Source organism: Salmo salar, chromosome 24, assembly GCF_965601325.2.
Source record: "Salmo salar chromosome 24, fSalSal1, whole genome shotgun sequence".
Classification (NCBI taxonomy): Eukaryota; Metazoa; Chordata; class Actinopteri; order Salmoniformes; family Salmonidae; genus Salmo; species Salmo salar.
The window spans coordinates 3,808,813-3,836,745 of record NC_138314.1 but is presented as its reverse complement, the minus strand read 5'-3'; the positions used below and the strand labels follow the sequence as shown (position 1 = coordinate 3,836,745).

The window sequence follows — 27,933 nt, the reverse complement described above, 5'->3', positions numbered from 1 at the left end:
TTGCAAACCTGCCGTAAACTCTGTTTCTTGACGTAAAGCACATTTTGTTGAAGTGGAGCGCGCCAAAAAAAAAAGCCAATTAGTGAAGCACTCTTTTCTTGCTAACTTAATCAACGATTCAAATGGCATCGACTAGCAAGATAGCGTTGCAGTCAAGAAATTTGCCGTGGTAAGTTGAATCAACTAGCTAGCTAGTTTACGTGTTGCCAGCAAGGTAGTCACGTTAGGTTTAGCAGGATTTAGCTAGGGTCGTCACTAGTTAACACAGCCATAAAGTCATAATTCTGGCTAAACCCCTCCCATTTCTACAATTTATCTTAAAATGATTTTAGACCTAACCACACTGATAATTTTATGTCTATCTCTATTCATAAATGAAGACTAAAAAGCTAATTGTTGTAGCCAATGTTTATTTTGTGGCTGTGTAATGACTGTGGTTGTGTTATCTAGTGGAAACCTTTAGCTACTGTAGCTCGCCGAACTGCAATCAATGTTTCGCTTGTGTGATGTGTATTTTCGCTGACTTGTGAAAATCTCTTTTGAGCATTTTGATCTTGACTAGGGGTTGAAAAATTGCTGGGACCGGGACTGCGTCACATACATTTAACATACCATTAAGGGGCCGCGGTCCTGCACGGGACCAGTTCTTGCTAGAGCTGGTGGGTGTCGGACAATAAGTCATGCATGTAAGATGTCCATGAATATAACGTTACTTTTCGTACCGCTCCCGCTGATTTATTGTCCGTCACCCACCAGCTCTAGCAAGAACTGGTCCCGAGCCCGACCGCGGTCCCGCAATGTTACGTTAAATGTATGTGACGCAGTCCCGGTCCCAGCAATTTTTCAACCCCTAGTCAAGATAAAAATGCTCAAAACAGATTCTCACGTAGCCAAATGTATTAGAGCATCGGTATTATTGTGCTATATCAGCCAATAGGGTAGACGTAGTTTGAAAGATAGTAGAGTTGGGGCGAAATATAGGAGAGCAAACACTTGACTTTAACTACATTTAGAAGAGGAACAATTTGCAAGCTGAGTAAATATATGTGTTATTAATATTTATCTCCTGTTTCATATAATGTTTTTCTGAATCAAAACGGGCTTTAGGTGGGCGTGGCAATGGGAGCAGTCGCCATATCTCCTACAGATGCACATGGGTTTTGCAGTATGTTGTTTTTCCCGGATGTCTAACCCCCATTTTCCGTACGTGATGCACACGTGCTTCGCAAGGTTGCGGAACCGTTTGCAGCATGGCGAAGATCAGTTGAGCCCTGTTCGACCAAAACTAATATTTGAACAGATGAACGTTATTCTTCGGTCGTTTTACAGGTTTCATAGGCTGGCAGAGCTACCAACAGACTGGCGCGTACAGGGGCGCATTACAACAATTAATTAATTTATATTCTTCTGTCACATTCATCTCTAGCAACATCAATAAATTGAACTGGTTGTTTTCATATAGAGTAGTGATTTGAAATCACTAGCTTGCCCAGCATGATGGCATGCTAAATTATGCACAGAACAGTTATGTGTGTATTGATTTTGCACGCCATTCTGTTGGCTGGTTTGCAGTACCCAAGTGTAGTAATGATGAATTGTTCCAGTGTCATTCTTACAAGAGACAAATTTCCAGTCATTCAGCTGTTATCTTCTTGCCTGTAATTACACAATAGTCATGATCATTTTGGCCTCTGTGTGGTCCTTCCCAATGGATAACTTTTACTTCCATCTGTACCACTGCATGGTAATGCCATGCACATTTAATTCACATAGAGTTGATCTGGCTGTTGATTGTGGCCTGAGGAATGTTGTATCAATCCTCTTCAATGGTTGTGCGAAGTTGCTGGATATTGGCAGGAACTGGAACACGTTGTTGTACATGTCGATCCAGAGCATCCCAAACATGCTCAATGGGTGATGTCTGGTGAGTATGCTGAAACATGAAGTGATGGCGGTGGATGAATGGCACGACAATGGGCCTCAGGGTCCCATCACAGTATCTCTGTGCATTCAAATTGCCATTGATAAAATGCAATTCGTTGTCCGTAGCTCATGCCTGCCCATACCATAACCCCACCGCCACCATTGGGCACTCTGTTCACAACGTTGACATCAGCAAACCACTCGCCCCCACACGACTTCATGCATGTGGTCTGCAGTTACGAGGCCGGTTGGACGTACTGCCAAATTCTCTAAAATGACGTTGGAGTCGGCTTATGTTAGAGAGATTAACATTACATTCTCTGGCAACAGCTCTGGTGGACATTCCTGCAGTCAGCATGCCAATTTCATGCTCCCTCAAAACTTGAGGCATCTGTGGCATTGTGTGACAAAACTGCACCTTTTAGAGTGGCATTTTATTGTCCCAAGCACAAGGTACACATATGTAATGATAATGCTGCTTTATCAGCTTCTTGATATGCTCATGAAACATGGGACCAACACTTTACATGTTGCGTTATTTTTGTTTTGTGTAGTAAATGCAGATAGACAGATAGACAATTTTAGAGACCTCCATCTTGGTGGTGTAGAGACATTTTTGCATTTTAAAGCCAATTTCCTGCAGTTCTACACGTTTTGTTTTTTGCTCAAACATAACATCTAAACAGCTAAATTCATTGTTTTTGGAATGTTCGATTTTCCCTGACTGTCTATCTTTTTTTTGGTGATTGTGGAGTTCTCAAAGATTATATTATAAAACAATATAGGTCCATCATCTTTTCTGCATACTTTATTTTAGTCGTTAATGTTTACAATGAGAGTGTTTTTCAATCCAAAATATTTTCTATTTATTTTTACACTATTTGGACTTAAGTGACCCAAAAGAACACTTAGGCGGCCCGCCCAAGGATTTACATGGCATAAAAAGCCCTGCATATTTAGGAAGTTAAAGACAACTGCTCCGTGCTTCTCCGCCCAAATAGCCTAGTCTACAGACTATTTAAGTGAGACCACACATATTGTCGCACTTGATCTCGCACACCCAACAAAAGAGAAGAAAGGTAGGCTACTGAACTTGAAGCAGAATTTTCCTATGAGAGTTTTGAATAGTACGACAAAGATGTGCTTTTAATACAATAGATAATGCATACTAAACAGAAAGACAACCGGTTGAATTAATCTGTGGGACACATTTTTTTTTTCTTCATATTTTCAGCAGGAATGTAGCTCTCTATTCCCACCACCTCTTCCCTGATTCTAATGTAGCCACTATGCGCGGATGCTGGCTGACATTTTTGTACATATTTTTAGGGTTGAGAAATACAGGCCACAGACCCTAGATGACTTGATTTCTCACAAGGACATATTAAGCACCAGTAAGTATGTTTTTGTTAGTCTTTGAAACAGCAAGGGATGGAACTACTGTTGAAAACCTGACCCTTATCCATTCCAGCAACAATTCAATTGTCTGGTCAAGTGAATGTATTCCAAATAATGTTTTCATGCTCAAATGAACTATAACATGTTTTGCATAAGTTCTATGTAACAACCCTGGCTTTCTTCAGTCCAGAAGTTTATCAGTGAGGACAGACTGCCACATCTCTTCTATGGACCTCCAGGTGCAGGGAAGACGACTACTATTCTAGGTTGTGCCAAGCAGCTCTACAAGGACAAGGAGTTCAACGCTATGGTCTTGGAGGTACGCTCCAACTCAGCACATAGAATTATCAGAAATAAATGTAACGCTCATAACACTGTACTTGAAGGGTTGTCGTGTTTTCTAGTCAGCTAGATTGATTCTTAACATTTCATGTTAGTTAAAGAAATGTTCTCGGGTGCAATCAAGGTTATGTTCCAATTTACAGTGAATTCGGAGCATTCAGACCCCTTAACTTTGTCCACATTTTGTAACGTTTCAGCCTTATTCTAAAATGGATTAAATTAATGTATTTCCTCATCAGTCTACACACAATACCCCATAATGACAAAGCGAAAACAGGTTTTTAGACATTTTTGCAACAAAAAAAAAAACGTATTTACGTAAGTATTCAGACCCTTTGCTATGGGACTCGAAATTGAGCTCAGGTGCATCCTTTTTCCATTGATCATCCTTGAGATGTTTCTACAACTTGATTGGAGTCCACCTGTGGTAAATTAAATTGATTAGACATGGTTTACAAAGTTACACATCTGTTTATATAAGGTCCCACAGTTGACAGCGCATGTCAGAGCAAAACCTGATGGTCGCTCTGACAGCCTTAGGTGTTCCTCTGTGGAGATGGGAGAAACTTCCAAAAGGACAACCATCTCTGCAGCACTCCACCAATCAGGCCTTTGTGGTAGATTGGCCAGACGGAAGACACTCTTCAGTAAAAGGCACATGACAGCCCACTTGGAGTTTGCCAAAAGGCACCTAAAGGACTCTCAGACCATGAGAAACAAGATTCTCTGGGCTGATGAAACCAAGATTGAACTATTTGGCCTGAATGCCAAGCATCACGTCTGGAAGAAACCTGCCACCATCCCTACGGTGAAGCGTGGTGGCAGCATCATGCTGTGGGGATGTTTTTCAGCGGCAGGGACTGGGAGACAAGTCAGGCTCAAGGGAAGCTGAACGGAGCAAAGTACAGAGAGATCTTTCATGAAAACCTGCTCCAGAGCACTCAGGACCTCAGACTGGGGTGAATTTTCATCTCCCAACAGGACAACGACCCTAAGCACACAGCCAAGACAATGCAGGAGTAGCATTGGGACAAGTCTCTGAATGTCCTTGAGTGGCCCAGCCAGAGCCTGGACTTGAACCCGATCGAACATCTCTGGAGAGACCTGAAAATATCTGTGCAGCGACGCTCCCCATCCAACCTGACAGAGCTTGAGAGGATCTGCAGAGAAGAATGGGAGAAACTCCCCAAATACAGGTGTGCCAAGCTTGTAGCGTCATACCCAAGAAGACTCAAGGCTGTCATTGCTGCCAAAGGTGCTTCAACAAAGTACTGAGTAAAGGGTCTGAATGCTTATGTAAATATGATATTTCTGTTTTTTATTTTTTATTCATTTGCAAAAATGTCTAAACTTGTTTTCACTTTGTCATCATGGGGTTTTGTGTGTAGATTGATGAGGGAAACAAACAATTTAATCAATTTTAGAATACGCTGTAACTGTCAAGCCTGCTCCCGCTCTTCTCCCCTGGCTCTCGAGGGCGCCAGGCTCCCCAGCATTGTGCACTCCTGCTATCATTATTACACACACCTGCCTTCCCCCCGTCACACACATTAGCGATTATTGGACTCACCTGGACTCAATCACCCCTGTCATTACCTTCCATATATCTGTCTGGTTCCCTGCTCTGTTCCCTGCTTCTGCATTAATGTTTGTATGTCTTTGTATACCCGTGTGCTGATGCTGTTCCTGTCCTGTTACCTGTCTGTTCCGCATTAAATGTTCAACTCCCTGTACCTGCTTCTCATCTCTGGTGTCGGTTCTTACAGTAACGCAACAAAATGTGGAAAAAGTCAAGGGTCTGAATACTTTCCAAATGCACTGTATCTGATATTATATCAAATTATTGTTCTTACATGTTAATGCATTTATTTTAGCTAAACGTGTCCGACGACCAAGGTGTTGATGTTGTTTGAGGACTCATCCTGTGTTTTGCCAGCACCAGGACCATATTCAAGTAAGACAATAATAATTGGGGATGTGAATCTTTCCTTTCAAGCACAATTCGGTACGCATCTTGATACATGGGTTCCGATACGACTAAATAACAATTATTTTAGTTTGAAACGATTCGGTGAAATACAGTTTGATTAGTGGAAGGAATCAATGCGATTTGGTTGGGGATTCAAAACGATTCTATGCACTAACATTTGTTTCATGAAACACATTCATTTTACATTCTATATTAAATGCTGATGGCGCTCAGGAGCTGGGCCTTTCTAAACTGGATCTATCTGATCTGACTTCTCTGAGCTGAGTGACACTGTGTGAGTGAGTGCTTTACAGTGTATGGTGTGTGTATGAACCTGAGCTGAGCATTAGGGCAGATTGAGCATCTATCACTATCAGATTAGGTGGGGGACAGGCAATCTGAAATCCCCATCACCCACTGATTCACTTGCCATTTTAGCAGATACATTTTTTTTTTTTTAGCACGTAATATGTCAATATTTATCTTTAGAAATTAGCTTTGACTTAGCAAATTAATATAACACAGATATTTATCTGTGATGATGTCTGATTGGCCAAGCTTCAGATCAATCACTCCCACTTGAGTCCAGTTGCGGAAGAAGGTGTGGTTTAGTTAGGTTCTTTTCATAACTTATTATGGCTATAACAGTCTGTACTTTCGTTGTGCAGTCACAAAACCTATTTCAATGTTCTTGTCATTTCCTTGTGGTTCCGTGCATACCAAAATTGACATGCTAATAACTTCAAATTCATGAATGCTCAAAAATATCTGAAATTCATTACACAAAGTGAGAGGCATAGCATAATTACACAATTATTAATTTGTTATGATGGATATCAGAAATACTCTTTGGAACTCTGTGTCCTTTGGAAAAAGTACAATATAAGGTTTTTGTAAATTTTTTGCAGCTTTTCACTTTAGCAGTCCGGTCCCTTGGTATCATCCAGGGCCTACACTCTACAACATCTCTTTGTCTTGCAAACGTAAAGGACCTCCCATTGAATGGGAACCATTTGGGGCAGACTCCACCGAGGATAATTCCTTTGACATTCCAACTGGCCATTTGACGGCGGGGTTCTTTCTTAGCTGGGCGTCTTCCTGGATGACGTGAAGCCATTGAAGAAGAATGGGGGATCTTTCTCCCCCATGGAGAGGTGTCTCCTGTGAATTGAGGAGTTTTATTGTCACATACACCGGATAGGTTTAGTGAAATGTGTTGTTTTATGGGGTCAGCCATGGTAGTAGGGGGCCCCTGGAGCAAATTAGGGTTAAGAGTCTTGCTCAAGGGCACATCGACAGATTTTTCACCTTGTTGGCTCAGTTACTGGCCTAACGCTCTAATCGCTAGGCTGCCTGCTGCCCTAGTAGACAGAGCACTCAGAACCTCAGACTGGGGTGATTGTAGATTGTAGATGTTGATTGGAAGAAGGTGTCCTTCCTAGTCAGACGGTGTGGACGCGGTCGGTGGTGGGGGGGGGCGACTCTGCTCTAATGCCTCAATCAGATCGACAGCGTCATTGCGTTTTGGTACACCAGCTTTGGATTTCGGCCCCTTCTCAAAAGTGAAGGGTTTTGACCTTTTGAAACTTTATGGAGGAGAGCTCTTCTCCCGCTCCAACCGATTGCAGCTTGCAAAAATGAATGCTGTCCTTCTTGTGAAATTACAACTTTACCCAGTTCATGTACAAATTACCAATGCACTGACTGTTTAAAGCAAATCTACCAAAGCTATTTCTTATGGTGAACATGCCAATCGAAAAGCCCCAATCAGCAGTTAGATGTGAGTTGCGTCCACTCCGATAGCCTAGCCTACACAACTCCCCTGGTAAAACACAATTTTCTACACCGCATTTGGTAACAAAGACCCAGCAAATTACATTGGATGTCACCCAACTAATAAAGCCTATGATTTGACATTGCGAAAGCCATTTTACAAGCATTTGAATGCGGAAGGTGCTGCACAGATGTACGAATATTAGATCAGGGATATGCCTACCTCTCGTTGGCACGAGCAGCTATGCTCTGTGCGCACAGCTGTTATCTGACTTTGAGATCAGTGACTGTCATACACATTTACATGCTTAATTCAATATTGGCTAATGGGTGAGATGACGCATACATTCAGTCACAAAAGATTAGAGGTATTTATTAGAGGTACAAATAAATGACTAAAACATTTTAGTGAACTTGCGTTTCATAATATTTGAATTCATTTTCTGATGACGCGTGTAACTTTTGGATCGGTTTGGGCTCCCGTGGACCGACACACTCCTATCTTAAACGATTCATATCGGTAAATCGTTACAATCCCTAACAATAATCCTTTTAGAGAAGTAGGTCTTTTAGCTACCATATCGCAATCAGATTCCTGGGACTTTTCAGCAAGGACAAGGGAATGTATGTTTCATGATTAGCGACTCATGGTGTAATTGTAACAGCGTACAAGAACTCAAGTCCTTTTGTTCACCTGACCTAGAATTCCTCACAATCAAATGCCGACCGTGTTATCTTCCAAGAGAATTCTCCTCTGTTAATGTCACAGCCGTGTATATCCCCCCTCAAGCCATTACCACGGCCCTCGATGAACTTCACTGGACTATGCAAACTGGATACCATATATCCTAAGGCTGCATTTATTGTACCTGGGGATTTTAACAAAGCAAATTTGAGAACAAGGCTACCTAAATTCTATCAGCAAACTCTGAATCACTGCTACTCTTTCTTCCGCGATGCATACAAGGCTCTCCCCTGCCCTCCTTTTGGCAAATCTGACCACGACTCCAATTTCCTCCTTGCTATAGGCATAAAATCAAACAGGATGTACCCGTGTTAAGAAATATTCGACGCTGGTCTGACCAATCGGAATCAATAAGAGATTTAAACGTGTTAACCCTCGCAAGGCTGCCAGCCCAGAAAGCATCCCTAGTCGCGTCCTCCGAGCATGCTCAGACCAGCTGGCTGGTATGTTTACGGAAATATTCAATCTCTCCCTATCCCAGTCTGCTGTCTCCACATGCTTAAAGATGGCCACAATTGTTCCTGTACCCAAGAAGGCAAAGGTAACTGCACTAAATGACTATCGCCCCGTAGCACTCACTTCTGTCATCATGAAGTGCTAAGACCCACTTCAATTTGCTTACCTCGCCAATAGGTCCACAGACGATGCAATCGCCAGGGTAGCCTAGTGGTTAGAGCGTTGGACTAGTAATCAAAAGGATGCAAGTTCAAATACCCAAGCTGACAAGGTACTAATCTGTCGTTCTGCCCCTGAACAAGGCAGTTTACCCACTGTTCCTAGGCCGTCATTGAAAATAAGAATTTGTTCTCAACTGACCTGCCTAGTTAAATAAAGGTATAAAAAAAAAATAATGCCCTATCCCATCTGGAAAAGAGGAATACCTATGTAAGAATGCTGTTCATTGACTTTTGCTCAGCATTCAACACCATAGTACCCTCCAAGCTCATCATTAAGCTAGAGGCCCTGGGTCTCAATCACGCCCTGTGCAATTGGGTCCTGGACTTCCTGATGGGCCGCCCCCAGGTGGTGAAGGTAGGAAACAACACCTCCTCTTTGCTGATCCTCAACACTGGGGCCCCACAAGGGTGCGTGCTCAGCCCCCCTCCTGTACTCCCTGTTCACCCATGACTGCGTGACCATGCCCGCATCCAACTCAATCATCAAGTTTGCAGACGAAACAACAGTAGTAGGCCTGATTACCAATAATGACTAGAAAACCTACAGGGAGGAGGTGAGGGCACTCAGAGTGTGGTGTCAGCAAAACAACCTCTCACTCAGCGTCAACAAAACTAAGGAGATGATCGTGGACTTCAGGAAACAGCAGAGGGAGCACTCTGAGTACACATCACGGACAAACTGAAGTGGTCCACCCACACAGACAGTGTGGTGAAAAAGGCGCAACACCGTCTCTTCAACCTCATGATACTGAAGAAATTTGGCTTGTCATCTAAAACCCTCTCAAACTTTTACAGATGCACAATTGAGAGCATCCTGTCGGGCTGCATCACGGCCTGTTATGGCAACTGCACAGTCCACAACCGCAAGGCTCTCCAGAGGGTGGTGCGGTCTGCACAACGATTCACCGGGGGTAAACTACCGGCCCTCCAGGACACCTACAACACCCGATGTCACAGGAAGGCCAAAAAGATCATCAAGGACAACAACCACCCGAGCCACTGCCTGTTCACCCCGCTATCATCCTCAAGGCCATCAGACTGTTGAACAGCCATCACTAACACAGTGAGGCTGCTGTCTACATACAGACGTTAAATCATTGGCCACTTTAATAATTGGTTCACTAGTCACTTTAATAAAGCCACTTTAATATTGTTTACATATCTTGCATTACTCATCTCATATATATATACTGTATTTTATGTCGCTCTGTCATTGCTCATCCATATATGTATATGTTGTTTTTCCATTCCTTTACTTAGAGTTGAGTGTATTATGTAGTTGTTGTGGAATTGTTAGATTACATGTTCGATATTGCTGCACTGTTGGAACTAAAAGCACAAGCATTTCCCTACACTCGCAAGAACATCTGCTAGCCATGTGTATGCTACCAATAAAATTTGATTTGATTTGAACACAAATGATTATTTATAGTCCCCGTAACCTACACAGGCAACCCTTACTTCAATTCACAAAATGTGTGTTTATTTTTTTGTCTTTGTCTTCCAGGAAGGGTTTCAAGTTGGTGATACTGGACGAGGCCGATGCTATGACCCGGGATGCCCAGAATGCATTGCGGCGAGGTAACCATCTGTTTTGATGTGCTCACCTGCTGTGTACCAACTGGCCAAATGAGCTGCCTGCCAGCTAACCAGTCATTTCCAGTCATTCACACTGATTAAAAGATGTGCTTACTGTAACATGAGATATGAGACGACAAGCAAAATGTTGAATGCATTTGGGAGGGGGATACTGCATATTACCCTGTTATTACTGCTAATGATTTACAATATTAATGTGCTGCAATTGCTTGTAATAGATCACACTGATTTAACAGCGGGTTAATATTTTGGATTTTACATTTTTATGAGGTTATGTCCGCTGATCTTCAAAACATTGACATCCATTCCTCCCTTCCTCTCTCTCTTCTTGCTTCCTCTCCATTATCTATCTCCTCCCCCTCTACCTCTCTCTTCCTCTCCTACAGTCATTGAGAAGTACACAGAGAACACGAGTTCTGTCTGATCTGTAACTACCTGTCTAAAATTATCCGGGCCCTGCAGTCCAGATGCACCAGGTTCCGTCCTGTCTCAGGACCAGGTGATCCCCAGGCTGGAGTATGCTATCCAACAGGAGAGGTGAGGCCAGAGGGTATCTGGAGAGGCCAGAGGGTATCTGGAGAGGCCAGAGGGTATCTGGAGGGGGCAGGCTTTTAGTGTCCCAGAAAGACACTGCGTGCTGGGTTTTATTCTTGCCTTTTAATCAGAGGCGTATGTATGTCTGATCTTGTCCCTGCAGCATCGATATAACTCCAGATGGAATAAAAGCTATTGTGACCCTATCATCAGGAGACATGAGAAGTTCACTCAACATACTGCAGGTACGGGGGGAAAAAAACATATTCCCAGTGTGTAGCTAAATGTAGTCAATTGCATCACCATGTTCAGTTTTTATTGCTGATCAAAATGAATGAATGTATTAACTAGTGATGGTCACCAATATGGAATATCGATATTAGTAGCCGTTTTAGATTTCATATTGATGTATCAGTTTGTAAAAAAAAATACATTGCAACTGTGTGAATTTTCACTTTTCTGTAAAGTCTAGACATCTGCTTGCGGATTGCCCATTGGGACAGGTGTAAATGTTCTGGTAGCATAAACCTACCTAACCAGTTTGAATACAATGGGAAGCCCACAGTTGATGGCCCATCAGCAGGCAATTAAATATGCTAATTCGAGAACCTGCCTTGTGAGAAGGTCTGTGAGAGGGTTTTGTGCATACAGGAACAGTCTTTTATACTTTTTACAGAACAGTGTAGGTTAAAGCGAGAATCCTTAATTTCAAAAGAACAAAGCCTCTCCCCGCCTCTGTTTTGGTAAAAAGCTGAGGGATGGGCCTGGATAAATGTAACCACTGTCAAATTCATAGACCGAGCTGCCTACGGGTGCAAGGACTAACCATCCATGATATCAACATTTGAGGTTCAATCATGTTTTGAGGCTATACAGTTTTTATTTACATTGTTTACAAACATTGGAGTAAAACAAGCTGATATTTTGTGTTCTGATGGGGTACGATAGTTGAACTAAGCTCATGAGGTATTTATGTTATATTCTCCAAGAATCAATGGGTATATATCATTAATGTATACATCCAAAAATTGATGTAGCAACTAAGGATTATAGCTTTAAAGACGTCCTCCAGAGATTTTTTTTAATGTTCCTGTTGAAAAGCGATATCCTAAATAATGTACACATTAAAAGTAAAACAATATGTTTTGAGCAGAATAGTGTTTTTTAGATACAACTGCAAACTTTAAGGAGTAAGACATTCAAGGAGTTGGTCCGATATGATGTCATCGGCCTCCCACTTGCTTGAGGAACAATAGAGGACAAAATAGGAAAGGCCCACCCACTGGTGTCAGATCATACCTGGACCACCTATTGAGATGTACCTTTTGTTAAGTAAATTGGGTGTTAAATGAGGTCAAAAGGAGACTGGAGTATGACCTCCTCCAGTCTCCTTTTTCACAGGAAGAATAAACCGATATCACAATATGCCTTTCTCTTATCGATATCAAACAATAACAATATTGGCGCTCACCACTAGTTTTAGCCATATAATACAGATATAGAGTGTACTAGCTACTTAAAGTGAATTTATTTGTGTTATATTTTATGACTGACTGATTCCTCACCCATGTATTTCTCAGAGCACCAGCATGGCGTATGGGAAGGTGACAGAGGGTAATGTGTACACCTGCGCTGGTCACCCACTACGATCAGACATAGCCAACATTCTGGGCTGGTCCCTAAACAAGGTCTTCACCTCCGCTTACAACCACATCCTTTATTCTCTTTCGCAACCAAATGTAATATCACAATTTATGTTTAGCTTACTATCTTCAATAGAACATGCTTGTTTTTCTCCACAATGGGTATATTTATGTTTTTCTAAAGCAGCTCTTTCAAATAACAATATATCCAATGCATTGTATATCTACATACCAAATGTAATATCACAATTTATGTTTAGCTTACTATCTTCAATAGAACATTCTTGTTTTTCTCCACAATGGGTATATTTATGTTTTTCTAAAGCAGCTCTTTCAAATAACAATATATTTAGCGCAGTATCTAGAAATAGCAAAATGGCCATCTGAGAATACAATCATCACATAGCGTAATATCTCAATTTAGCATAATATCTCCAATATGTGGTATCTCACATAGTGTCACATCTCAGTATAGCGTAGAATCAGTATAGTGTAGATTCAGTATAGCGTAGAATCACCTTTGGCAGCAATTAAGCTGTGAGTCTTTCTGGGTAGGTCTCTAAGAGCTTTGCACACCTGGATTGTAGAATATTTGCACATTATTCTTTAAAAAAATTCTTCAAGCTCTGTCAAGTTGGTTGTTGATCATTGCTAGACAGCCATTTTCAAGTCTTGCCATAGATATTCAAGCCCATTTTATGTCAAACTGTAACTAGGCCACTCAGGAACATCGTCTTGGTAAGCAACTCCAGTGTATATTTGGCCTTGTGTTTTAGGTTGTTGTCCTACTGAAAGGTGATTTTAATCTTTCCCAGTATCTGTTGGAAAGCAGACTGAACCAGGTTTTCCGTTAGGATATTCCCTGTGCTTAGCTCTATTCCGTTTCATTTTATCCTCAAACTCCCTAGTCCTTGACGATGACAAGCATACAGTGGGGGAAAATAGTATTTGATCCCCTGCTGATTTTGTACGTTTGCCCACTTACAAAGAACTGATCAGTCTATAATTTTAATAGTAGGTTTATTTGAACAGTGAGAGACAGAATAACAACAACAAAAATCCAGAAAAACACATGTCAAAAATGTTAGAAAATGATTTGCATTTTAATGAGGGAAATAGGTATTTGACCCCTCTGCAAAACATGACTTAGTACTTGGTGGCAAAACCCTTGTTGGCAATCACAGAGGTCAGACGTTTCTTGTAGTTGGCCACCAGGTTTGCACACATCTCAGGAGGGATTTTGTCCCACTCCTCTTTGCAGATCTTCTCCAAGTCATTAAGGTTTCGAGGCTGACGTTTGGCAACTCGAACCTTCAGCTCCCTCCACAGATTTTCTATGGGATTAAGGTCTGGAGACTGGCTAAGCCACTCCAGGACTTTAATGTGCTTCTTGAGCCACTCCTTTGTTGCCTTGGCCGTGTGTTTTGGGTCATTGTCATACTGGAATACCCATCCACGACCCATTTTCAATGCCCTGGCTGAGGGAAGGAGGTTCTCACCCAAGATTTGACGGTACATGGCCCCGTCCATCGTCCCTTTGATGCGGTGAAGTTGTCCTGTCCCCTTAGCAGAAAAACACCCCCAAAGCATAATGTTTCCCCCTCCATGTTTGATGGTGGAGATGGTGTTCTTGGGGTCATAGGCAGCATTCCTCCTCCTCCAAACACGGCGAGTTGAGTTGATGCCAAAGAGCTTCATTTTGGTTTCATCTGACCACAACACACCCAGTGTGGATTTCAGTCCTTCACGGCGTAGTGTGTTACCAATTGTTTTCTTGGTGACTATGGTCCCAGCTGCCTTGAGATCATTGACAAGATCCTCCCGTGTAGTTCTGGGCTGATTCCTCACCGTTCTCATGATCATTGCAACTCATTGCAACTGATCTTGCATGGAGCCCCCCAGGCCGAGGGATATTGACAGTTCTTTTGTGTTTCTTCCATTTGCGAATAATCGCACCAAATGTTGTCACCTTCTCACCAAGCTGCTTGGCGATGGCGGCCCTCCGCCTGGAGGCACATGCCCTGCTCCGGAGAGCTCTTTGGTCTTGGCCATGGTGGAGAGTTTGGAATCTGATTGATTGATTGCTTCTGTGGACAGGTGTCTTTTTTACAGGTAACAAGCTGCGGTTAGGAGCACTCCCTTTAAGAGTGTGCTCCTAATCTCAGCTCGTTACCTGTATAAAAGACACCTGGGAGCCAGAAATCTTTCTGATTGAGAGGGGGTCAAATACTTATTTCCCTCATTAAAATGAAAATCAATTCATAAAATTTTTGACATGCGTTTTTCTGGATTTTTTTGTTGTTATTCTGTCTCTCACTGTTCAAATAAACCTACCATTAAAATTATAGACTGATCCTTTCTTTGTCAGTGGGCAAACGTACAAAATCAGCAGGGGATCAAATACTTTTTCCCCCCCACTGTACCCATAACATGATGCAGCCACCACCATGCTTGAAAATATGAAGAGTGGTACTCAGTGATGTGTTGTGTTGGATTTGCCCCAAACATAACGCTTTGTATTCAGGACATAAAGTATAATCAGTATAGTGTAGAATCAGTATAGCGTAGAATCACCTTTGGCAGCAATTAAGGAATATTTTTTTATTCTGTACAGGCTTCCTTCTTTTCACTCTGTCAATTCGGTTAGTATTTTGGAGTAACTACAATGTTGTTTATCCATGCTTAGTTTTCTGTTATTACTGCCATGTAATTGTTTAAAGTCACCATTGGCCTCATGGTGAAGTCTTTGAGCAGTTTCCTTCCTCTACGGCAACTGAGTTAGGAAGGATTCCTGTATCTTTGTAGTGACTGGGTGCATTGATATCCAAAGTGTCATTAATAATGTCAGCTTTTTTTTTTACCCATCTTCCAATAGCTGCCCTTCTTTGCAAGGCATTGAAAAACCTCCCTGGTCTTTGTGGTTAAATCTTTGTTTGAAATTCACTGCTCGACTAAGGGACCGTACAGATAAAAAAAAAAATTGAGGTAATCGTTCAAAAAACGTTAAACACTATTTTTGCACACAGTGAGTCCATGCAACTTATTATGACTTGTTAAGCACACTTTTACTCGTAAACATATTTAGGCTTGTCATAACCAAGGGGTTGAATACTTAAGACATATCATATTTTTAAATGTTATGTTAATTAGTAAACATTTCCAAAAACATAATTCCACTTTCACATTATGGGGTATTGTGTGTAGAACAGTGACACAAAATCTCAATTTAATACATTTTTAATTCAGGCTGTAACACAACAAAATGTAGAAAAAGTCAAGGGGTGTGAATAATTTCTGAAGGCAATGTATATTGTCATGATATATTTGGTAGATCAATTCTAAACAGACACAGTATATGAGGGAAGACCTACCAGGCCAGAATTTGACACCATCTGCACTGTGACTAGATGTTTTCTTGGTCTGGTGTCCCAGGAGACCCCTCACGGTTGCCATGGCTACCGGTGTTTTCATGGTAGGAGGAATGGCTTGCCCTCGGTTGTGTGGTACGCACCACTACTGCTATGATTTAGCATTGAAATGAACAATATAGCGAAATTTAGTTTAGTTTTTTATGATTATGAATAATTGTCTTATTTCTGAGGTTATGTATTTCTGTTCTTACTTAACTATCTTGGCAGATTCATCAGGCCTTACCATAGAGGACTTAGTTATTTATAATTCTAGTCAATTTTATGATACGTTGATTTGATACACTTCTGTAGGGTATATTAAAGAGGTGTCTCTTGATATATAAAGAGGCAATGGTGATAATGTGATAAGTGGTTTGATTATTAGTTATGAAATATACGGGGCACCGTCCATAATCTGAGTCTATGGGAAAATCTGGTCTAAAATGAATCTTTGTCAATTATCATCCAACTTTCTGAAGGCATCGTAAATTCTTTTGAACTGTTTGGTACCCGAACCACACGCTTGTAAACACGCAACATTTATTAAAAGATAAAACAAACAAACAATGCAAACTGTAAAATGATACAGAATAAAAGAATGGGGTTTCCTGAATGGAAAACAGGAATGGGATAGCTACATGTAGTCAACGCCAAAGCAGCACAGATGCCACACTTGGCAAAAGGAGTAGGCAGAGGCATAGATTTGAAAGACGTTGAGAGAGAATGGCTCGTCTGTGGTACATCATCAATTTTTTTAATTTTATTTAACCTTTTATTTAACTTGGCAAGTCAGTTAAGAACAAGTTCTTATTTACAATGACTGCCTACCCCTGACCAAACCCGAAAAAAACTGCAGTACATTAATCAATACACAAAATCATAAGATTAGGCCTACAGCTTAACACCAATGCATTTGAGGATAGTAAGGCAATCCACTTGTATACTTATTCATCTGTGTTGAAGTCTGATTGGCCAAGCTTCAGATCACTCACTCAGTCACTCACTCACTTGAGTCCAGGTGTGAAAGAAGGTGTGGTTTAGTTAGGTTCTGTTCATAATATATTATGTCCATAACGGTCTGTACCTTCTTTGTGCAGTCACAAAAGCTATTTAAATTTCATGTAATTTCCTTGTGGTTCCGTACATACCAAAATTGACATGGCGATAACTTAATATTCATGATTGCTTGAAAATATCTGAAATTCATTACACAAAGTGAAAGACATACAGAATTACAGTCAGTAATTTGTTACGATGGATATCAGAAATACTCTTTGTCCTTTTGTAAGTTTGTCTTTTCACTGTAGCAGTCCGATCCCTTGGTATTACCCAGGGTCTTCACTCTGCTACATCTCTTCATCGTGCAAATGTAAAGGACCTACTATTGATTGGGAAGCATTTGGGGCAGACTCCACCGAAGCTAATTCCTTTGACATTCAAACTGTGGCCATTTGACGGCAGGGTTCTTTCTTAGCTGGGTGTCTTCCTGGATGAAGTGAAGCCATTGAAGAAGAATGGGGATCTTTCTCCCCATGGAGAGGTGTCTCCTGTGACTTAAGGAGATTGGTTGATGCCTCAGTCCTGTCTTGATTGTAGATTTAATATATTTTGATTGGAGGAAGGTGTGACAACCGACATCGCCATTGCGTTTTGGTACACCAGAAGTACATTCATTTCCAACGGAACACTGCGTTGCAGAGGCAGATGCAGTGCGTTCTGTGTGTGTGCCTTCGGAAAGTATTCAGACCCTTTGACTTTTTTCACATTTTGTTACGTTACAGCCTTATTCGAAAATAGATTAAATAAAACATTTTCCTTATCAATCCACACACAATACCCCATAACGACAAATCGAAAACTGTTTTTCAGAAATGTGTGCAAATGTGTGAAGAAAAAAAAACACCTTATTTACACAAGTATTCAGACCCTTTGCTATGAGATACGAAATTTAGCTCAGGAGTATCCTATTTCCAGTGATCATCCTTGAGCTGTTTCTAGAACTTGATTGGAGTCCACCTGTGGAAAATTCAATTGATTGGACATGACTTGGAAAGGCACACAACTGTCTATATACGGTCCCTCAGTTGATGAAACCAAGATTGAACTCTTTGGCCTAAATACCAAGCTTCACTTCTGGAGGAAACCTGGAACCATCACTATGGTGAAGCATGGTGGTGGTAGCATCATGCTGTGGGGAGGTTTTTCAGCAGCAGGGACTGGGAGCAAAGTACAGAGATATCCTTGATGAAAATCTGCTCCAGAGTGCTCAGGACCTCAGACTGGGGTGAAGGTTCACCTTCCAACAGGACAACAACCCTAAGCACACAGCCAAGGCAAAACAGAAGTGGCTTCGGGACAAGTCTCTGAATGACCTTAAGTGACCCAGCCAGAGCCCGGACTTGAACCCAATCAAACGTCTCTGGAGAGACCTGAAAATAGCTGTGCATCAACTCTCCAACCTGACAGCTTGAGAGGATCTGCAGAGAAGAATGGGAGAAACTCCCCAAATAAAGGTGTGCCAAGCTTGTAGCGTAATACCCAAGAAGACTCAATGCTGTAATTGCTGCCAAAGGTGATTCACAAAGTACTGAGTAAAGGGTTTTGAATACTTATGTAAATATGATATTTCAGTTTATTTGTAATAAGATACAATTTCAAAACCTGTTTTTGCTTTGTCATTTATAGGGTATTGTGTGTAGATGAGGGGGAAAATATAATTTAATAAATTAAAAAATAAGGGTGTAACGTAACAATGTGGAAAAAGTAATGTGGTCTGAATACTTTGCGAAGGCACTGTACTGTACAAGGTATGCATTGTATGTGTACATTTCCCAAAAAACATGCGACCGTCTGTACACGTGTGGCAGATACATTAATTCAGTATAGTTGCATAGCTACTAGGGCTGTTACGATATCAGTATCGTAATATTTTTTTCATGGGAAACCATGAAGCAGACTTAACTCTTTGGTACTTTATAACCTATGGAAAATGTTGTGTGCTATAGCTTAGAAAATAAATAAAAATGACTCCAAAAAAACAGCTCAACTTTAGGGCTGTTTTCCTGAAGAAGTTAAATCCACTTTGTTTTGTTTCCTTGCCATGATACTAATGAGTATCGAGATACTGGTATCATCCTGGCTGAATGTTCCGCATAATCGATGCTGTCGGTCTGAGGCGTAGGATCAATGCGTGACATTGCTACACCTGTTAATTTTACAATGCAATGTTTTGAGGCATTTGAAACACTTCTTTGGTATAAATTAACCATGTATTTTGGTTTCTTACAGTTGACTTTCATCCTGTGTTTCGGATGGGTTTGCTTATCAAGTTGGCAGATATTAAGTGCTCCTGTATCTTCGGTATGGCTGTTGATTATATACAATTTGTTGGGTAAGTCGCTTTGGAAAACAGCGTCTGTTAAATGTGAATTAAGATTACTAATATGTTACACTTTTTTGATAATGTGTTTTGTTCTTATAGGTACCGGCTGGCCTCGGGACCCAACGAGAAGACCCAGTTGAGTTCGATGGTGGCAGCTTTTCAGGCAGTGAGAGAGATCTGGGTCAGGCAGTGAGAGAGATCTGCCACCCAGACCAGCGGTCCCCAAACAGTCACAATCTATTACAGTGCTTCCCAAACTGTGCCCACGCCCCCCCCCCCCAATTTTTAAGGAACTCAGTGCAGCTTTCAACTTACTCTTGAAAGTTGTAATAGTAGAATGCACAAGATGCAATTTAAAAAATGGGTAGTGCACCATCAGTGTTCCTCTTGTTATTTCAGTCATTGCCTACCTTAAAGCTATTTGTAACTTGTCAGAAATGTCCATGTCAGCTAACATTTTTTTAGCCCATAGATTTTGTTGTAATGTTTGAGACTCAAATCACATGAATACACATTAGACACGGCAACATTTGATAGAATTCCAAGAAAATGATTGAAAACTGCAACATTTTCTCTGCACCCCTTGACAAAATGTTTGAATTGCAGGAAAAAAAGCTTTAAACTTGCAACATTTTCTCTCCACCAACAAGAGGGGTGTGAACAGTTTATGTCATGAACAGTGCTTGTGCCCATAGAACTAGACGTGGCGCAAACGCGGGAGGGGGCGGACGTTCCCCATTGCTGGAAGGGGTGGCCTGAGTGAAAAAGTTTAGGAACCCCTGATCTAGTACACATTGATCACCTACCAAGTTCTTGGAGAGCTACGGGTGTGCATGATTTTGTTCTAGCCCATCTTTAACACACCTGCTGCAATTAATACATTGCTGGTCGAGACCATGGTTACTTGAGTCAGGTGTGTTAGCGTTGGGCTGGGACAAAAGGCCTGCGTACCCTGTTCACTAAAATATAACATTTATCAATGAAAGTGTGAGGGGATAGAACCAGTGAGATTAACGTCATAAAAACACTTGTTGTCCCCGTTTGCTCGATATTCCTTTATGTACATTAAGTAGAATTTCTGTTTAATAAAATTGTAATTTGTGTATTTTTTTAGACTGTCATGGAATTATGATTTAATAGACCAATTTACACAATACAAAATGTATATTTACTCTCAGCAAAATTACACAAATGTCACTTTACATACTATAATATATCTCTAACACAAAATATAGATCTAGTAACTTCCATTTTCCATTTATGTAAATTAGCCAGTAAGAGTTTTTTTAAAGTTCATCTGTATGTTTGTTTATAATCACTAGCTAATTGCATCCAGGTGAATTTCCATTTTGACATCCTGAGAGATTTCCTTGGACAAATAGCTGATCAGACATGACTGATTTTGTGTAAACCAAAGTATCCACTCCACTCAAGGTCCTAAAAAGTCCCATCATTTCAGTCAGACAACATTCCCACCAACTTTTTATGCATTTGTAAACGAGGCAAATAATAAGCTCTCCTCCTTTGACTGTTCCATCATTAGTTAGTCAATACATCCATCAACTCAAATGCATTACAAATGGAGTCCAGAAACATTCCTCCACCCATTCCCAAAGTCACTATTCCTCCTCATCCGAGGAGCGGTCAGATCGGGCTTCTGAGTGGTCCGGGATGTCTCTGTAGGTGAGGAACTCCAGGATCCTGCGTGGTATGGGGAGGGCCTCCACCTGGTGTGTGGAGACTGAGTGGCGCAGGACGGAGCGGCACAGGTGGCACAGACTGGGCACTGACCTGGGTACCATCCAAAACCTCACGTGGCCATCTCTGGTCCTGCAACAATAACACACAGGGTATTAGCCTATTTGTTTGCCTCGTTTTAACCTTCCTACATGGATATGCTAACTAAATAAGACTAAAAAGACCAACTGCAACAACACTGGGTGTCGTGTCCGAAATCTGTCTTGCCCACTGTGTACTAATCATACTAAATACTATTTAGAACGTACTGTTTAGTATGTAGTAAGCAACTAATATCACCACACTAGGCTCATCCTACTGAGAATGCGTCATCTAATGCGCAATTGCGTTCATTCCCAATATTAGTTTATTTTGTTACAGCGCGTCCCCTCAGCTGAGTATCAGCTGTTGTCAGACTAGGGTTGCAAAGCTACAGGTAATTTACTATAGTTACCGGGATCTTTGGTAATTAACATAAATTCTTTGGCAGTAACTTTGGTAATTTATACTTGAATAACTTTTAAAAACTGTATTCATATATGATTCATGTTTCATATTGTCCATGAGTTTCTAGTAGATAGACCATATGGTTCAAGAGAAAATCGCCTAATTAATGAAAAAAGCATCTTATCAATTAACTCTGGAACTCTAATATTGACTTTTTTCACAACTGCCACCAGTTTGACGCCAAAACGTTGTACTGAATACAGACAGTAAAATAAATGTGTAAAAATGGTTTTATATATATATATATATATATATATATATATATATATAATATTACAGACACCTGTGATAATCTGAAGTACTCAAAAGGGCCACTAGATGTCTTGTGATATATAAAATCCTTGAAAGATACAAAAATTCAAGTAGTTTACTGGTAAACTTTGAAAGTTTCCAGTAATATACCCTCCCTTTACATACCTATGTCAGACACACATGGGTCTCAAAAGATGATTCCCTTAATAGTGTGCAGTGAATTCTACTGGATGAAAAGCCCAAATGAGTATGACACCCTGGCATTTAAAGCACACTAAACCTATAAAACGACATTTTTCCGCATACCTAAAATGCCTACTATTTAGAAAACGCAAGTACGGTTATTCGGATACGGCCAGGATCTTAGAGGTGCATCTGAAGGTGAAGGCAAATTCCTAGGACCGTATTCACAAAGCCCTCTGGAAATTGCTTTCAACAGTCTCATATCAGTATAAAATAAGGGGGTATTGTCTTCCCCATCTCTCCAATGTTATCTATTAACTCTACCCTTATAATTCATAGTTGATTATATCCAGGCCTGACAGAGCTTGGATGCATCTAAAATGAGTTAGTAGTCCAAACACACCAAGACAATCATGAAGAGGGAGACTAAAAAGATTTGGCATGGGTCCCCAGATCCTCAAAAAGTTCTACAGCTGCACCATTGAGAGCATGGTGGCAGCGTAGCCTAGTGGTTAGAGCGTTGGACAAGATCGAATCCCCGAGCTGACAAGGTACAAATCTGTCGTTCTGCCCCTGAACAAGGCAGTTAACCCACTGTTCCTAGGCCGTCATTGAAAATAGGAATTTGTTCTTATTAACTGACTTGCATAGTTAAATAAAAATTAAAAATGTAAAAATCCTGACCGGTTGCATCACCGCCTGGTATGGCAACTGCTCAGCAGGCGCTACAAAGGGTAGTGCGTACTGCTCAGTACATCACTGGGGCCAAGCATCCTGCCATCCAGGACCTATATACTAGGTGGTGTCAGAAGAAAGCCCAAAAAATGGTCAAAGACTCCAGTCACCCAAGTCATAGACTGTTCTCTCTGCTACTGCACGGCAAGCAATACTAGGACCAAAAGGCTCCTTAATAGCTTCTACCCCCATGCCATAAGACTACTGAACAATGAATCAATGGGGATCATTTACATTGACACCCCCCCCATTTCTTTTTCACACTGCTGCTACTCACTGTTTATTATCAATGCATAGTCAGTTCACCACTACATACATGTACAAAATTACCTTGATTAACCCTTCACATTGACTTGGTACCGGTACCCCTTGTATATAGCCTCGTTATTGTTATTTTATTGTGTTACTTTTTATAATCTTTTACTTGAGTTTATTTGGTAAATATCTTTCTTGAACTGCATTGTTGGTTAAGGGCTTGTAAGTAAGCATTTCACGGTAAGGTCTACCTGTTGTATTCGGCGCATGTGACAAATAAAGTTTCATTTGAGGCTCATGTTTGTATCAAGTTATTCTAATGAGAATGAGCCAGTAAAGTAAATCTACCCTGTGGCTACGACTCCCCCTTGTGGATGGAAGTTGCAGCACAGCCCATTGGAGGTACGGTCCTCCTTGGTCTGCATCACCATACCCCTCTGTCCTGGCTCCCACATCTGGAGGGCTCTGTGAGACACATGAAACAGAAGGCCTAGCACTTTCTCTTTTAAATTTGTTGAGGAGGGTGCAAAGCTTTTAACTAAACTCTTACCTGTCTTCAGTAACAATGGCCAGTTGCAAACCCCCGGGGGAGAATCTCAATGATGAGATTTGGTTCTGTCCATACATCTCAGAGCAATCCCTATTGGAAAGAAAAAGCAACAATGTGTCAACTAATGCACCACACACATCACACCATTATCTTGCTACAGATATCAAACCATTATCCACACAGAGATGTACATTAGAGTAGACAATTTCTGTGCAGTGTAGGGGTCCCACAGATCGATCCACCAACTGGAACCACTGAAGGCTGCGGTGGCGAGCAGTGCCCCATCGGGAGAGAAGTCACAGGAAGCTAATAGGTAGAATGTCTTGTGGTTGATCCCCGTTAAGTTCCTGATGAAGGTGTACGACCGCAGGCTCCATAGACACACCATCTGGTAAAATAAAAAATACTTTTATAGCCTTTTCATACTACCATGCGGAGTCGAACCAAACTCTGCTGGCTCAGACATTTCCTTTTCAGCACGGTTTCAGCAACTATTGTGGTTCTCTTGGAGAGTCCTCTGTTGAGGGGCAACTCACTCTGTCAAACCTGCCGACCGATGCGATCATGCTGCAGTCTGGTGAGACACTACAGCAGCTGACCCAGTCCTTGTGACCAGAGAGGACATGTGGCTCCTTTTCACCTATGGAGGGCAGAGATACAGTATATAGAAGTTTAAGGTCAATTCCACATGCAATAAAAATGTCCATGAATTTCTGCATTGAAGAAGATGAGAGAAATGTCCTTTGGAGGAATGATTTTTAGCTGTATAACAATAGCTGACCTTTCTGGGTTAGATCCCATATCCTTAAGGTTTTGTCTCGAGAGGATGATATGAGGGTGAGCTTTTCGTTGGGAGTGAAGACCAGGTCCCTTGCAATACCCTCATGTCCTTTGAGGTCAAACCGAGGCTGACCTGAAAATGTAATCAGGGCACTGTGAGTTGCACGTTAACATTCGAGACTTGGCATCATGTAGTCAATAAATGAAATAGAGCAGTGTCCTAAGTTGGATATCCCACCAGTTACAACATCCCATATCTTGATCACTCCATTGTCTAAGCCAGTTGCCAGAAGCAGTCTGGATGATTCTCTCTCACAGGATGCTGCTTTTTCTCCAGGTGCTGGTGTCTTTGATGGACGTGGTCCAAACGCCAACCCCCACACTGTCTGACCACAGTTCAGGGTCTTGTCCTGTCTGTTGCTCTCTAGGGCAATCTCAACCCTATTGACCCTATATGGACAAGCATTATTGACAGTAAACAAATTAAGAATAAAACTCAAGAGTTGCTGATGAATAACATCAAGACCATCAAATGAGGAAGGAGATGAAGCAAGGAAGAATGTTAGGAAGGAAGGAAGAATGGATGGAAGGAAGGAAGGAGGAATATTTACAGGCCTATAGTCTTTAAAGGCCCTACATACTTATCATGCCGAAGCGGCCAGGCAATCACCCACACAATTCCGTGTCCCATGGACCATGCAAACCAGGATCCATCTGGAGAGAAATCAACGCTCCACGTCTCGCAGCCAGCGCGCCCCTCCAGCGATGGAGGGTGGGCGGATTTCAATTCCAATATCAGCCCATCGGAAGCTGTGAGAGGCGAGAAGTTAGAATAGAAACAATGAATGCTGTTGGACTACCGTAATACAGTACATTTGAGTGAATACTCCACATAAACTCAGCAAAAAAAGAAAAGTCCCCTTTTCAGGACCCTGTCTTTCAAAGATAATTCGTAAAAATCCAAATAACTTCACAGATCTTCATTGTAAAGGGTTTAAACACTGTTTCCAATGCTTGTTCAATGAACTATAAACAATTAATTAACATGCACCTGTGGAACGGTCGTTAAGACACTAACAGCTTACAGACGGTAGGCAATTAAGATCACAGTTATGAAAACTTAGAACACTAAAGAGGCCTTTCTACTGACTCTGAAAAACACCAAAAGAAAGATGCCCAGGGTCCCTGCTCATCTGCGTGAACGTGCCTTAGGCATGCTGCAAGGAGGCATAAGGACTGCAGATGTGGCCAGGGCAATAAATTGCAATGTCCGTACTGTGAGACGCCTAAGACAGCGCTACAGGACGGAAAGCTGATCGCACGTGTAACAACACCTGCACAGGATCGGTACATCCGAACATCACACCTGCAGGACAGGTACAGGATGGCAACAACTGCCCGAGTTACACCAGGAACACACAATCCCTCCATCAGTGCTGACTGTCTGCAATAGGCTGAGAGAGGCTGGACTGAGGGCTTGTAGGCCTGTTGTAGGCAGGTCCTCACCAGACATCGCCAGCAACAACGTCGCCTATGGGCACAAACCCACCGTCACTGGACCAGACAGGACTGGCAAAAAGTGCTCTTCACTGACGAGTCGCGGTTTTGTCTCACCAGGGGTGATGGTCGGATTCGCGTTTATCGTCGAAGGAATGAGCGTTACACTGATGCCTGTACTCTGGAGCAGGATCGATTTGGAGGTGGAGGGTCCGTCATGGTCTGGGGCGGTGTGTCACAGCATCATCGGACTGAGCTTGTTGTCATTGCAGGCAATCTCAACGCTGTGCGTTACAGGGAAGACATCCTCCTCCCTCATGTGGTACCCTTCTTGCAGGCTCATCCTGACATGACCCTCCAGCATGACAATGCCACCAGCCATACTGCTCGTTCTGTGCGTGATTTCCTGCAAGACAGCTATGTCAGTGTTCTGCCATGGCCAGGGAAGAGCTTGGATCTCAATCCCATTGAGCACGTCTGGGACCTGTTGGATCGGAGTGCGAGGGCTCGGGCCATTCCCCACAGAAATGTCCGGGAACTTGAAGGTGCCTTGGTGGAAGAGTGGGGTAACATCTCACAGCAAGAACTGGCAAATCTGGTGCAGTCCATGAGGAGGAGATGCACTGCAGTACTTAATGCAGCTGGTGGCCACACCAGATACTGACTGTTACTTTTGATTTTGACCCCCCCTTTGTTCAGGGACACATTATTCCATTTCTGTCAGTCACATGTCTGTGGAACTTGTTCAGTTTATGTCTCAGTTGTTGAATCTTGTTATGTTCATACAAATATTTACACATGCTAAGTTTGCTGAAAATAAACACAGTTGACAGTGAGAGGACGTTTATTTTTTTGCTGAGTATATTTGTTAGTGTGCCAGCTGTTCATTTGGCAATTTTTCCCTTTCCTTTCTCACGACTTCTACATGGGATTGACTGTTTCTGAAAGCTATAATGGAAACACCAACATAAAGTGTCTTAACTGGGTGTTGGGTCCCTACGAGCCGCCAGAACAGCCTTGGCATAGATTCTACAAGTGTCTGGAACTATTGGAGGGATACTACACCATTCTTCCACGAGAAATTCCATCAATTGGTGTTTTGTAGATGGTGGTAGAAAACGCTGTCTCAGGCGCTGCTCGAGTCTCCCAAAAGTGTTAATTTGAGTTGAGATCATGGCATATGGTTTACATCAGGGTTCCCCAACTGGCGGCCCACATTTTCGTTGCCCAATAAAAAATCGTCCCGCAGCTGAATCTAGTTTTACATCGTTTTCATGCTCATCAAATCATTCATTGACCACCACTTGTGCCCTGTGAATGGGGGCATTGTCATCCTGGAAGAAACCACTCCCACCAGGATATAAATTATTAATCAAAGGTTGAAGGTGATCACTCAGAATGGCTGTGTATGTATTTATTGGCGTTTACCTTGCCCTCGGTGGACCTAAACCATGCCAGCAAAATGCACCCCACACCATAACAGAGCCGCCAGAACCCTAATTTACTCAAGTGTTTCCTTTATTTTTGGTTACCTGTATATTGTTACCTGTATATTGTTTATTATAGTCCTATAAATAAAATGGAACGTACCTGGCCGTATGCGCCGAATGTTGTCTTTCAATGAACACATTTTTGCAAATTTTAGATGTTGACGGAAGCAGGTTATCACATTCTTGATCGGGTTACTGTCTATACTTCCTGATTATCTAACAATACCGTCTAGTCAATAATCCCATGTTAAAATGCCATATTCCGAGAGAAAAATAGAGCGCATACTGTATATTCGGATCGCTAAATGACGTGATATAGCCAAATGGTGTTTTTTTAAGCTTTCGGTAGAGAAATGTAAGTCAAATAAGAATTCATCTCATTTCCTGTACAGTAAAATTCCATTCCTCCAATGCGATAGGATTGGCTACCTTGCCACACGTGCCTTTGTTTTCTATTAAGTAACATGGACTCGTCTTGGGCTTGTTTGATCTATTGATAAGCATACTCATTCCCAGGGACATGTCCCCCCCACATTCTGAAATTGCATTTTT

General features: G+C 41.8%; 2 protein-coding genes across 2 annotated transcripts; one reads left to right on the top strand and one right to left on the bottom strand.

Moving 5' to 3' along the window:
- Window positions 1-3: 3 nt before the first annotated feature.
- On the top strand, window positions 4-20,504 carry LOC106585245 (replication factor C subunit 5). The gene is given in 12 exon segments (XM_045707144.2): window positions 4-169; window positions 3,253-3,317; window positions 3,507-3,640; window positions 5,538-5,617; window positions 10,335-10,408; window positions 10,813-10,836; window positions 10,839-10,908; window positions 10,910-10,963; window positions 11,124-11,205; window positions 12,541-12,648; window positions 19,302-19,404; window positions 19,495-20,504. Coding segments are annotated over 12 exon segments (882 nt in total). The 5' UTR covers window positions 4-122; the 3' UTR covers window positions 19,536-20,504.
- On the bottom strand, window positions 20,501-27,870 carry wsb2 (WD repeat and SOCS box containing 2). Its single transcript, XM_014171244.3, has 9 exons — window positions 27,482-27,870; window positions 25,036-25,204; window positions 24,633-24,844; window positions 24,396-24,527; window positions 24,151-24,254; window positions 23,806-24,002; window positions 23,615-23,704; window positions 23,413-23,529; window positions 20,501-21,225 (listed from the first exon to the last, which is right to left on the bottom strand). Exons 1-9 carry the CDS (start codon window positions 27,519-27,521, stop codon window positions 21,015-21,017), a joined length of 1,272 nt encoding a protein of 423 aa, XP_014026719.1. The 5' UTR covers window positions 27,522-27,870; the 3' UTR covers window positions 20,501-21,014.
- Window positions 27,871-27,933: the final 63 nt, after the last annotated feature.

What these genes read in the sequence shown, in the direction of transcription:
- wsb2 (XM_014171244.3), bottom strand. Translation starts at nt 27,521, where the DNA reads ATGTGTTCATTGAAAGACAACATTCGGCGCATACGGCCAG. An exon ending in CGGTCGGCAGGTTTGACAGA is followed by an intron (nt 24,003 to 24,150) that starts GTGAGTTGCCCC and finishes TTATTTTACCAG; the next exon opens with ATGGTGTGTCTATGGAGCCT. An exon ending in GCCATTGTTACTGAAGACAG is followed by an intron (nt 23,530 to 23,614) that starts GTAAGAGTTTAG and finishes TGTGTCTCACAG; the next exon opens with AGCCCTCCAGATGTGGGAGC.